This window comes from Mustela nigripes, chromosome 2 (genome assembly GCF_022355385.1).
Source record: "Mustela nigripes isolate SB6536 chromosome 2, MUSNIG.SB6536, whole genome shotgun sequence".
NCBI lineage: Eukaryota > Metazoa > Chordata > Mammalia > Carnivora > Mustelidae > Mustela > Mustela nigripes.
In genome coordinates this window covers 104,637,342-104,654,957 of record NC_081558.1, presented here as the reverse complement: position 1 = coordinate 104,654,957, position 17,616 = coordinate 104,637,342, and the positions used below count along the sequence as shown (strand labels likewise).

Sequence of the window (17,616 nt, the reverse complement as noted above, 5' to 3'; positions counted from 1 at the left end):
AGGTCATGATCCCAGCGTCCTGGGATCGAGTCCCACATCGGGCTCCTTGCTCCACAGGAGCCTGCTTCTCCCTCTGCCTCTGCCTTCCACTCTGTCTGCCTGTGCTCGCTCTCACTCTCTCTCTCTCTGACAAATAAATAAATAAAATCTTTAAAAAAAAAAAAGTTTATAGTAGAATCTAGCTTCTTGTTCTACCTGTCTCATATTACTGAGTTCTACTGCAGAATATGCTTTTTTTTAATTTGACTATAGTTGGACATTGTCTGAGGATAGACCCCTGATTGCCTGTTACTTTATTCTTAAAAGATTACAACAACCTAAAAATTTTCCAGAGGATGATTTTTCCATTTTGAAAGACATGATATAAGTTGGACATAAACATTCTGCTGGTTTTCGGAAGAAGTAATTCTTAATAGTGTCTGAACATTGCTCATGTTTAGAGAAGAGATGATAGTATACAAACTAAGAAGATCAAGTAGAAAAGGATTGCATTTATTTGAGAAGAGAAGTGTGTAGCTAAGCATCTACCTTGACAAAGCAAGCTGTCTACATGTATCAGTCTTTTTAAAAAATCTCTTTTTATATCAGTATTTTAAGAATTAATGTGAAATCTCCGGCCTTGGAAACATAACCAAAATTTGGAGAGTTTGAGTTCTTGACTCTGACCTATATAATCAAAACCCTGTGATAAGCTACCAAGGGTCCCTAACCTCAGGTCCCTAATCTAGGGAACCTTTGCCTCATGTAAAGAGTTTAGGAAGCTAATGCTAATAAAACATTCAGTATTGGGCCTGTCACATAATACATGCTCAGGTACTATTAGCTGTTGTTATTTCATTTTAATATACAACATAAAATAATGTGGGGAATGGGAAGAATTTGAATTTTTGTCAAATGTCCCTATGGTAAAGACTTAAATTTTTGATGTAATAGGAAATACTGTTTCAGTAGATTATACTTAAGAACTTACTTCTTTAAATTCTTACATTTTACTATTTTTAAATAATTCAGTTTCTTCAATGTAAATAGCAAAGAATTTTCCAAAGAAGATGCCAAATTATAATAGAAAAATGAATTCCATTGTTTGCATGAGAATTTTCATAATTTATTTTATTCTCAGCATTTTCAAAGAAGCTTCTTAAATGAAATAATTCATTTTAAATATTCAGAAGATACGACTTCAGGATTTTGGAAGATTTTAATTTAGACTAATTAAATTGTTAACTCATCCTTTTCTTATGTAATTATGGTGTTATTTTGTTACAGTTAAAGTACCAGAGGATCTTGGAACGGTTAGAAAAAGAGAACAAAGAATTAAGAAAATTAGTATTGCAGAAAGATGACAAAGGCATCCATCACAGAAAACTTAAGGTATTTTCAGTTTACCTTAATTTTGCTAATTCCAGAACTTTGCATTTCACATTGTACATTCATCGATACCAGTTTTTAAAGCCATAATGTGTTCTATTCTTTTCTTTCTAACCTGATACCCTTTGGAGATAGGGAAGTCTTTTCCTATATTAAGACACTTCATAAATTATAGTCTACAGATATTTGTTTCATATAGGCCCATAAAATCTTCATCCTTTTAACAGTCATTTCTTGTGAATCCATTTATTTTTCAGAAATACCCCATTTATCTTGAGGCTGATTTAAGTTCTACAGTTATAAAATAAGAATTGTGAGTTGAGGGACATTTAGATATGACTTGGCATCATATCTTAAATTTCCAGTGAATGATTAGTCCATTTTCTTCAGTTTTATGAAAATTACTGTTTTCTTCTGGAAGGTTTTGTAGGCATTTTACAGCATTTTTGTAAAAAGTGTATGCTGGTATTTTTATCATCAGCACATTGGTAATTACCATTATCAGTAAGTTAAAGCTCATTATTGCCCACTAAACCAAGCTGTATGTGCTGAATTAGTTGAATTAGTATCATTTTTAATGTATATCTTATATAAGTAAACAGAATTTGTATATAGCAAACCTACAATAAGTCATGGCACATGTATTCTGAAACCAGGGTCCAAAGATAAGTAGTTCCTCTTTAACCTACATGTATTAATAGTTCTAACTGTAAATCATGACTTCATAAAACAGATAAATAGCATGGCTTTATTCACAATTTACATGTGGTGATTGAGTAAAGTCATATCCAAATGTAATATATTTTGAGAGTTCACCTCAGAAATGGTATTTTTTCTCATAAAATGAAATGGTAATGAAAATTTCAAGAATTTTTTGTTTATTTTTTTGGTGGAAAGGATAGCAGTTGCTTTCCATTTAATTACTTCTAGGTGTTAAGAGCTGAAAGGAAATGTTGGCCATCATTTTGTTCCTACCTTGCATTGAAACTTGTCTTTAATTATTAAATGCTTGGCATGGTAGTCCTTTTTTTCCTCACTTGTTTATTTGTTCATTAGTTGTTCAAATACTTTATTGAAGTATTTGCCAGGTACCATGTTCTGTCCTGGTTCTCGAGAAAGAAACAATGCAGGATGTCTGCCCTTGATGCTCTCACACTTGAGTCTGTACAACTGTCACAGTACACTTACTCATTCTGACTGATTTAATAGTCTTCTTAGTGATTTCTTCTCTTCTTTTATCCTTTCTTCAGTTTCTCTCCCCTCGCCACCATACACATACCAAACTTGATAGGGGATGATTTCCTTGTAGTTGGTCACCTGACTCCTTTTTTGGCCTTTGTGGTGTTAATGATCTTCCTTTGTTGGGCATTTAATATTTGTTCTTCAATATTAAACAGTAACTTCCCTCTTTTAACATTTAATTGGAAGGTTAGAAAAACCTCAGTTAATGTACTATATTAAATCAGCATATCTCTAAATTAAGTGAGAGAAAATGGAATTTTATTATATACTGTTTTACTATGAAAGTATATTATGTAATTAGAAAAAAAATCATTATAGAAAAACATTTTGGATTTATCAACTTTTTTTCTCTTGATACATCTGATTTTCTTTAATTTATTCATATTAATTTTTGAAATTTTCTAGAAATCTTTGATTGACATGTATTCTGAAGTTCTTGATGTTCTATCTGATTATGATGCCAGTTACAATACACAAGATCATCTGCCAAGGGTAAGTGAAAAATTTATATGCAGTGAGCTTGCTCTTCAGCAAAAGAACACTTCAGATTTTAAAAAAGTTATGTGTGTGTGTATGTGTATGTATATACTCAGACACACAGTCTAGCCATATACATAGGGACATTAGCCATATACATAGGGACATACGACAGAGATATATATTTTTTACCTATATATTATTATGTGCTTTAGGTGATGTCTTAAGCATTAACTGTAGCTTGACTCTTGGTCCACTGGCTTAGTTCTATTTATATGTAATGAAGTAGGGTTATTAGGTACTTGGCATTATGTATTTGTAACATCCACGAAACTAAAATATTGGAACAGTGGAGTAAATTAGTCATGAAGGAAATTTAACATCATAGAATTGAAAATGTCTTTATAATGAATAAGCTAGCTACGGAAAAGATTTATAGAACATGAGTGATCTGGTTTTAGAAGTAGTAGTTTAGGGCGCCTGGGTGGCTCAGTGGGTTAAGCCGCTGCCTTCGGCTCAGGTCATGATCTCAGGGTCCTGGGATCGAGGCCCGCATCGGGCTCTCTGCTCAGCAGGGAGCCTGCTTCCTCCTCTCTCTCTGCCTGCCTCTCTGCCTGCTTGTGATCTCTCTCTGAAAAAAAAAAAAAATTTTAAAAAAAAAAAAAAAAAAAAAAAAAAAGAAGTAGTAGTTTAATTTAGCACAACTTTTTGTTAAAAGTTTGGATATAAATACTGGATCCAATTAATATTTTACTGTTTATATTTTTGGTATGCATAGAGGTAATGACCATCTTTGTTTTTATGGATGGGATTTTTAAAATCATTTAACTGTATTTTTTTAAAAGACTGAAAAAATCTCAGTGATATTTCAAATCTATTTAAGTAAAATTGTGTATTTAAAAAATCTGAACTGATGTTATTTGTTCTATGGTAAGGTTGTTGTGGTTGGAGACCAGAGCGCTGGAAAAACCAGCGTGTTGGAAATGATTGCTCAAGCACGTATATTCCCTCGAGGATCTGGGGAGATGATGACACGCTCTCCGGTTAAGGTAGGACAGTAGGCCATCTGGATGAAACTCCTCGGGAACGTAGCTGCGGCAATGAAGTTTGTTATGTTGAAATGAAGAATTATAATGAAAAAGAATGGATACATAGCCCTGGGAATTAGTCCTGTTGTGGAAATCGGTGCAGGCACAGCCTGGAGATCAGTGTGACAGGAGCAGAGTGGGTGATGGACGAGAGATGGAAGAGGAGGGCAGAGGTGTGGTGGGACCAAGCTTCACTAAGCCGTTGTTAGGACTCTGGATTTTATTCAGAGTGAGGTCAGTGAGAGGTTGAGTCAGAAAATGAGAATATTGGAAGTGGAGTCTGTAAATGTAGATAATTTTCCAGTTTTACTCTAAGAAGAATGGAGCAATGGGGCAGTAGTAGTTGAAATATGTTGGGTCAAGGGAAAGATATTTACCAACTGATTGTAATGATACAGTTTGAGAGGTAAAAATGATGATGTAAGGGATAGGGAACAATTGCTCGTAGTAGCAGAGTCTTTGAGGACAAAGGCTGGGACTCAGCATGCAATATATAGAAGTTCTCACAGTTCATCCATTGCCGCAGGAAAAAAGTCTATGGCTCCAGTCTTTCATTCAACAAATATTTATTGAATGCCTAATATGCTTGGCACTGTTCTAGCAGTGTGTTAGTTAAATAAAACAAAGATCCTTTCCATAATGGAGGATGAGTTCCATTAGAAGAAGCAGGCAATAAGTAAGAAGCAAAATAAATGACTGAATTACATAGTATGTTAGAAGCTGGTAATTGTTGTGCCACAAAAAAAAGAAGGTGAAGCCAGGTAAGGGTAGGGTGCCAGATAGACTGCATTGAGACGGTGACATTTGAACCAAGACTTGCACAAAGTAAGGGAAGAAGTCATGTGGATATCTAGTTCAAGAGTGTTCCATGCAAAGAAAAAGTTAGTGCAAAGCCCCTGAGGTAGTTCGGTGGCTGTTGTGTTCAAGGCCAGTGTGGCTAGAGCAGAGTGAAGAGTAGTGGATGGATGATGAGATCAGAGGACTAATGGGAGGCAGCAGGAAACAGATCATTGGGGCTTTGTTGGTCATTGCACAGACTTGGATTTTTATTTTGAATGAAATAGGGAGCCAGTGCAGGGTTTTGAACAGAGTAATACTACATTTTTTTTAATAGAGAAAGAGTTCTCCTGTGCATACAAGTGGAGAGGGGTGCAGAGGGAGAGGGAGAATATCCCAAGCAGACTCTGTGCTGAGTGCAGAGCCCGACACAGGGCTCGATCCCAGGACCCCAAGATGACAACCCGAGCCAAAATCAAAAGCTGAACGCTCAATCGACTGAGCTACCCAGGCGCCCTATAATACTACTTTTTAAAAAGGCTCACTATAGCTGCTGTGCTGAAAATAGATGTAAGTAAGATGGGTAGATCGAGAGAGAACAAACGGGAAGCTTTTGGAATGTTCAGGTGATTCTTTCTCCAGGGAACTAGCCACAAAGATGATAAGAGATTATTGGATTATGGATCGATTCTTAAAGCAAAATCAGTAGGATTTCTTAGCATACTTGATATGAAGAAGTGTAAGTCAGTTATCAAGATGATGCCAGTGCTTTTTGGCCTGAATAAATTAGAACATGTAATTGATATGGGGGTGTCTGGAGTAGTGGGAGTTAGCCCTGGAGAGAAGATTGGGAGTTTTTGACTTGCAAGGGATATTAACAAATAAGTAGCAGTTGGAGACCTGGGCTAGAGACATAAATTTAGACGTCATAATCAAATATCTAAAGGTGGTATGTAAAGCCATGGTCTTCCTAGGTAAGTTCACTGAGGGAGTGAGGAAAGAGAAGACACAGGACGAAGGATTGTGTCCTGGGCATACCCAAGATTAAGAGGTTGAGGGTGGAGCAGACAACAAAGGAGCTTCTCAAGGAGCCAGCAGTGTATAGGGGGAACCCAAGCAGCACAGTGTACTGGAAGCCAGGTCAAGAAAATAACTAGGAGGAGGCAGTGATCAGTGAGGTCAAACACTGCTGACAGATCAGGAAAGATGAAGACTAATAATTGGCCATTTTACCAGTGAAGGCAATTAAGTAGAATATGTGCAGGTATCCTTCTGCTTGCTTCCATTTGCTCAGTGAAATGAGAGGCTAGATTATCAGCTATGAAGTAATGAGAGGGGAGAAGGTATTAAAGATCGAGTGAACAAGTCTTTCTAGGCAAGTGGTGACTCCAGAAGTGAGTTGATGGAGATAAGGCAAGATATAATAGGATTCCTGAGCCATACTAAGGTCTCCATTAAGATCTGTGGAGATAGGGGCGCCTGGGTGGCTCAGTCGGTTGAATGTCCAGCTCTTCAGTTTGGGCTCAGGTCATAATCTCAAGGTCATGAGATCAAGCCCCCATGTTGGGCTCTGTTGCTGGGTTGGGGCCTACTTAAGATTCTCTTTCTCCCTCTGCCTCTCTTTCCACCCCTCCACTTGCACATCTGCTCTTTCTCTCAAAAAAGATCTGTGGACATAAATTCAGGGGGAAAGCTGAAAGCTGTCGTAAGGTGTTTTTTTTTTTTCTTTTACTTTAGCTGGTGGGTGTAGAGTAATGGCAGAATTAGAAAATTGACATCACCAAGAACAAAGGCCAGAATAGATAATAAGGCTAGTACTAAAATCTTCCAGAAATGAAGTCTGTTCAAAACTGCAACAAGCAGTCTAGTGTGATTTATAACAGAGTGCACTGTTTTGGATCTGGGCATGAATTCAACTATGTTGTGTAAAACCAGTTTCTTTCCCGTTGCTCCATGGTTTTGTGTGAACACACCAAACTTTATAGGTCCATCTTACTATTGATAGGCACTTGGGATATTTCTGGTCGGGGGAAAGTCTGACTGTACCTCATAGCTTATTCTATAATCATCTCTAAAAATGTTGTAAATCTACCTTCTACATTGCTACCAGCACTCTAATTATAGTGGCCGTTATATGAATAGCATTATGAATGATATTATATTTTAGGAAGGAATTCATTTTCTTCTGGCAGGTGAGTAAATCATGAACAGATTTCCTTGAAATAGACAAGGCTGGTTTCTTTCCGGTTCACCATTACTTCTCTAGAATTTACCAGGACTTCTTCTCTTTGATAGACTCTGAACTCTGTGTTTTTGTCTCCCCTAGACAGATTGCCAGAATCTTGATTTAGCCTCTTTAGCAGATTCTTTCTGTTTTGCTAACTCATGTGCAAACATGTTACGGGGAAATTGTGGACAAAAGGTAGGGCTTGGTTTTTGGAGATTGATTTCTGCTGTCAGTTTTTTTCTGGAGCTTTAGCACCTTAAGCCAGGGCTGCTTGATACCCTCTGATCTCTGATCTTGTCTCCTCAACCCAGTAAGACTGCTTCAAGTTTTAACCTTTTCTCTTACATGACCCTGTGCCACAAATCTATAAGCACCCCAAAGGAAAACAGCCATAGGAATATGCCCCTAAAATCCTCTGGGGTCTTGGGCCCAGTCCAGGATGCCATGGCTGCTCTCTGATGCTTTCAAACAGCTAAGTTTTGTTGGTTTTCTTAGCAAGTCTCAGTAGAAGGAATTGTATTTTAAAAGTAAAATTGGATCATTATAAAGAAGCCTGAAAAGCTGCAGTTGAAAAGCAAAGGAATGTGAACTTTAGAAGTCCTCATGAAAGCCCTAACTGTTGATATATAAGCTGTTAGGGAATTCTTTATGCAGATGTCTCTCACTCCTTGGGTAGAAGCTACATTAGCTCCCCTGTGGTCAGTCTTATGTGCACGTAGGTTTTGCTGCACTGTCCATTTAGTTCTGTGTATTATTTCTCCCAGGAGGTAGTGAGCTCTAAACGAGGGACAGTAGATTCTTTATTTACCCTCCGGCAGCACTTGACACAGTTAGTCCTCAATAGATAGAAGTTGAATGAATGAATTGTCCTTTACCTAAGTTAACCTTTGAAGTTAAATCCAAGATTTCTTTTTGTTTTTCAAGTTGTAGTTTGATGGTTCTGTTCTTAGTAGTCTTCTAGCATTGACTGGAAAAGGATAGGGGCAGCAGCATTTTGTTTTAGGTCATGAAAGATCAAGAGTAGCCAGCAGTCTTATTGGGAAATTACAGCACATGCAACAGATATATGGACAATACAGATAAAAAATTCTGTAGTCTCTGCATTGCCATGTTGTCAGCCCCCAAGGATGTTCCTTTATGTGTACTGTGAGGGGATGCCTGGATTTATGCAGTGCGGTGGGCTGCTCTAGACCCTGTAAGTCCTATGGGATCAATATGAATTGTAAATGTATTACTACATCTTGATTTTCCATTAATTTCAGGTTACACTGAGTGAAGGTCCTCACCATGTGGCCTTGTTTAAAGATAGTTCTCGGGAGTTCGATCTTACCAAAGAGGAGGATGTAAGTAGACTTTGTATGAGGTTCATGGTAGCTTCTAACTCCTATAAGCTTAAGAAAGACAACTAAACTGGAATATTTGTTAGTTGAAGATTTTCATAGGATTTTGTTGTTTACTATTAATAGCTCGCAGCATTAAGACATGAAATAGAACTCCGAATGAGGAAAAATGTGAAAGAAGGCTGTACTGTTAGTCCTGAGGTAAGTGTTGTAATTCATTTTAACAATGTTCTGTGGAAATTCAGAGTTTATGATTTGAGATAAATCATGATTGGCATTCATGTTTAGATTGCAGCTATTCTAAAACAGACAGATTTTTAAAAATATTCCAAATAATGTATCATTTTGTGAGTAATTTTCTAGAATAATTAAATAAAAGGATCAGAAAAAGAATAACTTCTTTCTGAATGGATGAGGTACAGAATTTTCAGAACATACATATCATGAATATATTACTAACAGATCGCTGCCCATGGTGAATTTTGTTTTCTTTTGTTTTCCCTGAGTAGACCATATCTTTAAATGTAAAAGGCCCGGGATTGCAGAGGATGGTGCTTGTTGACTTACCAGGTGTGATCAATGTAAGTATATATAGAACATGTATTTTTGTCTTGTTCCTATTGTGGAAAATATGTGTAACGATATTTAAAACCTTTTTCTTCAAGACTGTGACATCAGGCATGGCTCCTGACACAAAGGAAACTATTTTCAGTATCAGCAAAGCTTATATGCAGAATCCTAATGCCATCATACTGTGTATTCAAGGTAAATCTTATCAAAAGGTTTTAATTGCACTGATATGCTTCCCTCTTTAGCAGGCTAAGCTTTGCTCTAAATATGCACATTACATAAACATACAAGATAAATGTCTTGCCCTCCCTAAATCATTCATTTATTAATAAATAGGATTGATATTGGCAATATTTTGATAAATTTCATTGTAGACATTGCAGATTTTTATTAGCTAGAAGTTCTTTTCATAACTAAAATAAATGTATTAAGAAGTTTTCTTACTGTAATGTAGATACAAGGGTGTAGCATATAGAAATTTTAAAGTCTACTTTGCAGTTGTTATAGTGTCATTTTTCAAATTTTTTTCAGATGGATCTGTGGATGCTGAACGCAGCATTGTTACAGACCTGGTCAGTCAAATGGATCCCCATGGAAGGAGGACAATATTTGTTTTGACCAAAGTAGACCTGGCAGAAAAAAACGTGGCTAGTCCAAGCAGGGTGAGGGCAAGTTCTTCTTTGTGAAAGAACAGATTCTTTGTATAAGCTTCAGCTATGATAGGGACTGGTGATAAAAGCAAAAACATACAGCAAACAAAAACTTGTAGAATACTTTAGTGGGATTTTTCTTCTCATTAAAAACAAAGTATTAGAAAGTTAAAGTAAATTACTTAAGTGCAATTTTGAGGTTTAAGTAAAATTCCATAATTTCAGTTTGTTTGTTTCAGAAATTCTTAGAAAACTATTAATGCTGCTTACTCTAATTTAAATAATCTTATATGCCGATGTTCATTAACCACTTATTAATTAACCACAAATTAATAATGATTGTGGTGTTTCTTTTCTAAAAAAATTTTTTTTAAGTTAGTGTTTATAAATTAGTGTAGGCCTAGTGACACTATAGATTCCTTCTGGACATTATGTATACAATTTTTGTTGGTTTTTTTTTTTTTTTGCAAACAAACATTACCTTTCCTAACTGATCAAAGACTATGAAGCAGATTTTTATAATACGGAAGGCAATGGGTTGGTCTCAGGCCTCACAGTTGTTATCCATACTCCACCACCAAGCTGTGTTGTCCTTGAGCAAATCTTGTTACTTCTCTGCATCTAGTTAGTGCATAATCCATCCTATTAGTCTAGCTGATCTCTAGGGTCATTTTCATTTCTAAAATTCTGCAGCTTTATACATCTTTGTACATGGGCTTCAGTGTCCCTCTTTCTCCTCTAACAATGAGAAAGTTTTATTTCAACATGACATTGTAACTCTTACTAGGGAGCACGTCATGACTTAGAGCGAGTTCTTTGCTTAGTTCTAAAAGCAGAAGTCAGTGATTGAAAATATAGGGTCTGTAACCAGATTGCTTGGTTTCAAATGCTGGCTCTACTCTTTGCTAGCTGTATAATGTTGGGTAAATTATTAAACTTTTTTTAGTGCTTTTGGCTTCCTCATCTGTTGGAATGAAGATATTAATGGTACTATCTCATAAGTTGCAAAGATTTAATGAGTTAAATATTTGTTGTGAAGGGGTTAAAATAGTGCTTGGCACTGTCTTATATACATGATGGCTGTCATCTGTTATATCTTGATCTCCCATAGAACAACTTAAGGTATAAGTACCCATCCCTTGTGCTACTGCTTAGAATTTCTCTCCTTCCCACCTGAAACTTGCTGCGTGTGCCTCTTGTGCTGTGTTCCCAAGATAGACCACCCCAGAGTTTACCAATTCCATAGAAGGACTCACAAGACTCAGCACATAGTCATTCTTACACCAGCATCTGTGAACAGTGATTGGATACAAAGAAGAATCCCAAAAAAAGCAAAAGTACAAGAGATGGTATCTGGAGGAAACCAGGTTCAGGTTTCCAAGAGCCCTCTCCTGGGAGAGTCCTGAAGGAAACACTTAATCCCTCCAGCAACAAGTTTCTCTTGAGAGACTCAACACCTAAGGTTTTTACTGGGGGCTGTTCATGTAGGCCCCCTCAAGTACCAAAATTCCAGACGCCCAAAGGAAAGCAGATGTTCAGCAGAAACCACATTACTCACACAATGAGCCACTCTTTTGCAGGGAAAGTTTTGTTTCAATGTGGGAATTGTTTACCAGTGAGGTCCTCGGATGCCAGCCAAGGACGAACAGGCCTTTCTAAGGACCGCAGTCTCATGCCTGCTCTGTTAACTCTTCTCTGCACAGCCTCCATGACCTTTGCTTTGCCATGTTTTGAGGGGGAGGGCCTGCTGTGATGCTGCTGGTCCTGGTATGAAGACAAGTAGAAACAAAGTGGAAGGAAATTCTGTGCCTTCTTCCCATGTCCCTTCATTTCTTTCATTCCTTTCCCCTCTTCCCTAGGATAGTAAGTTTGTATTTCTTTTGAAGTGCAGTTAAGTTTTCTATCAATCCTTTTTTATACCAAAGAGGCAGCATTAGCTCAGGGGTGTAACTTGTCTTGAAGGAGTGATTCTTCCTGTAGTGTTAATGTGAATGGGCTTCTGGGAGCAGAACCTTCAGTTGTTTGAATGATAGGTCTCTATGTAAATATGCATTTTTCTGGGGACAGAGTTTATAGTTTTTAGAAAACTAAGTTTATAATTTAAAAAAGGGTTTTTGACCCTGAAAGAGATGAGAGCCAATGGATCCCAATATTTTTAAAAGTAAGATAAGACTGTCCCACCTTGTTTAGAATTTATCTATTTGAAGAAAAGTATAGGGAAATAATCATCACAGCTGCCATTTATCGAGGGCCTCTGCATGCCTGGCACTGTGGTACGTATCGTAGTGCTGCAGAGAATCTTCTCAACAGTCATTTTGAAAAAAGTAGCGGGGCGCCTGGGTGGCTCAGTGGGTTAAAGCCTCTGCCTTCGGCTTGGGTCGTGGTCCCAGGGTCCTGGGATCGAGCCCCATATTGGGCTCTCTGCTCAGCATGGAGCCTGCTTCCTCCTCTCTCTCTCTCTCTGCCTACTTCTCTGCCTCCTTATGATCTCTGTCTGTCAAATAAATAAATAAAATCTAAAAAAAAAAAAAAAGTAAGTAGCTTCTTCAGGCCTCGTAGCTAGTAAGTGGTGGAATTGAAATTGAACTAAGGCCTGACTCCACTGCACATCATTCCAGGTTTTACTAATACATCTTAGGTCTTAATAATGTATCTTTTAGTGTAATGAAATTAAATACATTCATTTTTTCCCCTCAAATAGCAGTTGAGAACCATTTTAACACTTTTGTACAGATTTATATATTTCACTGAACATATATGTATGCAGCATTATTAAATTTTCTTTTTGAATAGTATGTTGTACTTTAAAAAATTACATAAACATATATCTCACATTTATTTCCCACGTTTAAAAATAGATTCAGCAGATTATTGAAGGAAAACTCTTCCCAATGAAAGCTCTGGGTTATTTTGCTGTTGTAACAGGAAAAGGTATGTGAAGAGGTATTATTATATAATTTAGGTTTTTCTTGTTTTCAAATAAAATTAATTTTCTTAGACCTCCATCATCTTTCCCTAGGAAACAGCTCTGAAAGCATTGAAGCTATAAGAGAATATGAAGAAGAATTTTTTCAAAATTCAAAACTCCTAAAGTAGGTATATGGTTTAAATATTTTAAAATTTTATACTGAGGAAGTAGCTTAAACTGTTTTCACTTAAAACATTTGTTTTATAGCTGTTAGTTTAACATTGAATTTCCAGAATTTTTCCCAAATAACGATCTCTGTCTAAAAGGCAAGTCCTCAAGCTACTCAGAATGAGAAGCAGCTTATCACCTGGTACAACACATGCTTGTGTGATAAACTGCCCCTTGGACTGTGGGCACTGAACGATAACACAGACACCTCTTTAGTTTTATTTATGAAGTGATATTTAAAAATCAATACTTAACATTTTTATTTATCTTTTAAAGAAACCCATCTTGTATTTTATATTTATTTTCCTTCTTTCTCTCTCTCTTTTTTCTTCTTTTCTCTTCTCTTCTCTTCTTTTTTTTTTCTCTCATAAATAAGTAAGTACCCTGGCCCTGATGTGGATATCAAACTCACAGTAAGATTCGCCTGCCCTTGGGGCACCTGGGTGGCTCAGTGGGTTAAAGCCACTGCCTTCAGCTCAGGTCATGATCCCAGGGTCCTGGGATCAAGCCCCACATCGGGCTCTCTGCTCAGCAGGAAGCCTGCTTCCTCCTCTCTCTCTGCCTACTTGTGATCTCTGCCTGTCAAATAAATAAATAAAATCTTTAAAAAAAAAAAAAAGATTCGCCTGCCCTGGGGCACCTGCGTGGCTCAGTGGGTTAAAGCCTCTGCCTTGGGCTCACATCATGATCCCAGGGTCCTGGAATCGAGCCCTGCATTGGGTTCTCTGCTCGCTAGGGAGCCTGCTTCCTCCTCTCTGTCTCTCTCTCTCTGCCTACTTGTGATCAATCTCTCTGTCAAATAAATAAATAAATAAATCTTAAAAAAAAAAAGATTTGCCTGCCTACCAGAGTGCCTGGGGGATTCAGTCGGTTCAGCATCTGACTCTTGATTTTGGCTCAGGTCAGGATCCTTGGGGTTGTGGGATTGACCCCTGTGTTGGGCTTTGCACTTAGTGGGGAGTCTGCTTGAGATTCTGTCTGTCTTCCCCCTGCCCTTTCCCCTGCCCCTCCCCTTGCTTACGCCCATGCGCACGCTCTCTCTCTCAATAAATAAATAAATAAAGTATTGTTTTATTGTTTCAAGATTTTATGTATTATTTGAGAGAGAGTGGGGCAAGCAGGGGGAGGATCAGAGGGAAAGGGACAAGCAGACTTTGTGCTGAGCACAGAGCCCAACATCAGGCTCAATATAATGACCCCAAGATCATGACCTGAGCTGAAATCAAGAGTCAGACAGTTAACCAACTCAGCCACCCAGGCATCCCTAAGTAAATAAAATCTTTTAAAATCTTTAAAAAAAAAAAAAAAAAAGAGTTGCATGCTGAGCCATCCAAGGGCGCTCAACAATTACATTTTGAGTACACATACTTGGTTCTCTTTCAGTATTGGGGAAAGTTGGAGTGGGAGATGAGGATGTCAAAGGGATAGCCCTAAGTAAATATTGACAGAAAATAACAGAAAGTAAGATCCGGACAGAGAAACAAAAAGGAAGAGTTCAGGGACAACTGGATTATATTAAAAATTATATCGAGAGTCTCTAAAAATGGCAACGTATATTTGTGTCTGTATTAGTGTAGTAAGTCAAGGTAGCTCTTGAAAACGTAGTCTTGAGTGTTATCTGTGGGTACTAGAGCTGACAAGTATATGGAACTTTCAGCTGTCCAACATGATAGGCACTAGCCTCAGGTGGTTATTTAAATTTGAATTAGTTAACTTCAAGGAATTTTAGATTTCTGTTTCTCAGTCACACCAACCATACATTCCAAGGGCTCAAGTACCCCATGCACTTAGTAGCTCCCATGTGGGTAGCTCAGACAGAGGACATTTTCTGCATCATAGAAGGTTTTATTGAACAGCGCCAGTATAAAATATGAGAGTCACTATTCTCATTATATTATAACAAGCACATTTTCAAACCTGGTGAGAGTGTTGTCCTTTTTGCCATTTTTATGTACATAGCTCTTGTTATTTTTTAATAGGACAAGCATGCTGAAGGCACACCAAGTGACTACAAGAAATTTAAGCCTAGCTGTTTCAGACTGCTTTTGGAAAATGGTACGAGAATCGGTTGAGCAACAGGCGGATAGTTTCAAAGGTAAGTTAACAACTTTAGACATTTCTTTAATTGGCAGTCTTAGGTATCCAGCAGATTCTTTATTCCCTAAACAGTTGCTTTTTAGCTCATTGTCTATTAGCTAGCATGTGGAAAATGGGAAGAATAGAAATTTTCAGTTGTTCAAGAACACTTTCTCCTTCAGAGGAAACATCGCAAAGAGCACTTTGCAGAGTTTAAACAGAGTAAAAAGTTTGCAGTAGTGTTTGGGAGAAAGCTTAGAAACTAGAGAGGACTCAGATTCCTCTGTTTTAGGGGGAAGAGGGGAATGGTGTTGGAGGCAGAGCAGCTTCTGCTTCAGCTCTGTTGTCCTAGTTCCTGAAGCCCACACTTTCCTGCTCTGTGGCTTTGTTTCCATAGTTTCATTTGATGGGAGTATACTTTCCTTCCCTTTTCCCACTTGGGAATTCTACCTGCTTAGTCCCTCAGCAACCCTATGAGTATTGTTATTGTTCCCATTTTACAGAAGAGGAAACTGGGACACCAGGGTAACTTACCTAGGTGATGCACTCAGTATCACACACAATAAATAATAGACCCAAGATTTGAATCATTGTGTTGTGACTCCAGAGTCCATGCCTTAGCAGCTGTACTAAGCTGTTTCAGCTCTATGCTGTGTGGATTGAAGATGGAGAAGCAAGTCAAGAAGATTGGTTTGGAAAACTGTTGCAATAGTGAGATTCTGAGGTGTTGAGAGCCAGAATACTCAGGAGCAGTAGATACACACCAGAAATTCAGTTAGTACAGAGATAAGTCAGGTCACCTTTAACCACTGCAGTTGGATAGAAAGAGAATCCTGAAACTGGAACGTCTTTCCTTCTTCCTTAGCAACACGTTTTAACCTTGAAACTGAGTGGAAGAATAACTATCCTCGTCTGCGAGAACTTGACCGGGTAATGTTTGTGTGCCTCATGTATTTTGCATATGGCTTGTTTAATATTGTGCTCCAACAGTATTTATGTTGATGAGCAAAGTCTGGTAAGCCACACTGCTTTGGTTTTGACCATAGCATTACTACTTTAGAGCTGCAAGAATACAGTCTCTGTATAAATGCAAGAGTGCAGTTCTCTTCTATAATAATTTTAAATTATTTAGCATATAATATTAAAAAATAATTTTAGATCATAAGTTGCTAAAGCAAGTGTTTAAAAACACTGAAAAAGTGAGGAACATTTCTTTAAAGGTCTTTAGAGAATATATATGTGTAATGTAAACTTTTAAAAATTATACATCAACTTTTTTACCTTTTCAGTATTTACCATGGAGAAATATACTCTAATTTAGTGGGACTTAAATATTGGTTTTCTTTGATTGTAAAATGCTATGTGTTGTAAAACACTGCATCAGTTTACTAATGCTAATAGACTAAATTAATATGTATTGATATTTTCATGTAACACTTGTTACATGAAAAAATACACTCAGAATTGAGTGAATAAGATAGATATCTGTATCCATGTCTTTGTTCTTATCTGGCTACTGGTATTCCTAAAAAAGAGAGTAGGAGAGAAGAACATTACTTGCTGGTCATGCATGCTTCAGACGTAATCTAACCCTACTAGCCTGTCAGAGGCTTTCTTTTTAGTTATCTCTGAAATTCACATCAGGGCAGATTAATCTTATGAAAATCTTACTTACTTGTATCTTTATTATCTAGAATGAACTATTTGAAAAAGCAAAAAATGAAATCCTCGATGAAGTTATCAGTCTGAGCCAGGTTACACCAAAACATTGGTGAGTATTTGACCTTTTCTCAAAGATTTTACTACATGGATTATAATGAAATATTAAAATTTAGATAAATCAGTGATTTATTGTAGCCTTGGCTCATCCCCCCAAACAGTAAATACCATAAAAGTATTTCTTTTTGCAAAATCTAACTACTATGGTTGTCTAAGGCTATTTTGGGACACCTGGGTGGCTCAGTTGGTTAAGCCGCTGCCTTTGGCTCAGGTCATGATCCCGGGGTCCTGGGATTGAGTCCCGCATCGGGCTCCTTGCTCGGCAGGGCACCTGTTTCTCTCGCTGCCTCTGCCTGCCTCTCTGCCTGCTTGTGTGTACTCTCTCTGGCAAATAAATAAAATCTTTAAAAAAAAAAAAAAGGCTATTTCAACTGAACTCTCAGGAAAATACTTATATGGCTTCTCCCAAACTAATTTCTACTGTAAGATGATACTACAACATACAAAAAACATTCTGCTTACTGAAAGTGGTCAGTCTTAAATATAATAAATTATATATTTTTTAAGTATCTTTCAGAAAAGGTATTCCTGAAAAATTGCTTTCTGCATGGTCCTTTTAAATCTTAATTTGTCTTGGACTTCTTTTTACCATGTAAAAATTTTGATTTCTGTCAAGTCCTTTAGGCAAAAGTTGCATCAAGTTGTATATTATATAAAGATTAGTCTATCAAGGGCTGCCTGGGTGGCTCGATGGGTTAAGCCTCTGCCTTCAGCTCAGGTCGTGATCTCAGGGTCCTGGGATCAAGTCCCGCATCGGGCTCTCTGCTAGGCAGGGAGCCTGCTTCCTTCTCTCTCTCTCTCTCTTTCTCTCTGCTTGCCTACTTGTGATCTCTCTCTGTCAAATAAGTAAAATCTTTAAAAAAAAAAAAAAAAAGATTAGTCTATC

The 17,616-nt window shown here is 37.4% G+C and overlaps 1 protein-coding gene across 4 annotated transcripts in view; it reads left to right on the top strand.

The window, feature by feature from the left end:
• OPA1 (OPA1 mitochondrial dynamin like GTPase) overlaps window positions 1-17,616 on the top strand; it is a 90,544-nt gene that overhangs the window by 26,470 nt on the left and 46,458 nt on the right. For all 4 annotated transcript variants that reach the window (XM_059391269.1, XM_059391267.1, XM_059391268.1 and 1 more), the window contains 13 exons: window positions 1,267-1,371; window positions 3,016-3,102; window positions 4,023-4,136; window positions 8,442-8,522; window positions 8,646-8,720; window positions 9,029-9,100; window positions 9,185-9,284; window positions 9,621-9,751; window positions 12,598-12,670; window positions 12,759-12,831; window positions 14,855-14,970; window positions 15,817-15,881; window positions 16,646-16,722. In XM_059391269.1, coding sequence (XP_059247252.1) covers window positions 1,267-1,371; window positions 3,016-3,102; window positions 4,023-4,136; window positions 8,442-8,522; window positions 8,646-8,720; window positions 9,029-9,100; window positions 9,185-9,284; window positions 9,621-9,751; window positions 12,598-12,670; window positions 12,759-12,831; window positions 14,855-14,970; window positions 15,817-15,881; window positions 16,646-16,722 — 1,169 coding nt within the window. The remainder of the gene's footprint in view (window positions 1-1,266; window positions 1,372-3,015; window positions 3,103-4,022; window positions 4,137-8,441; window positions 8,523-8,645; window positions 8,721-9,028; window positions 9,101-9,184; window positions 9,285-9,620; window positions 9,752-12,597; window positions 12,671-12,758; window positions 12,832-14,854; window positions 14,971-15,816; window positions 15,882-16,645; window positions 16,723-17,616) is intronic.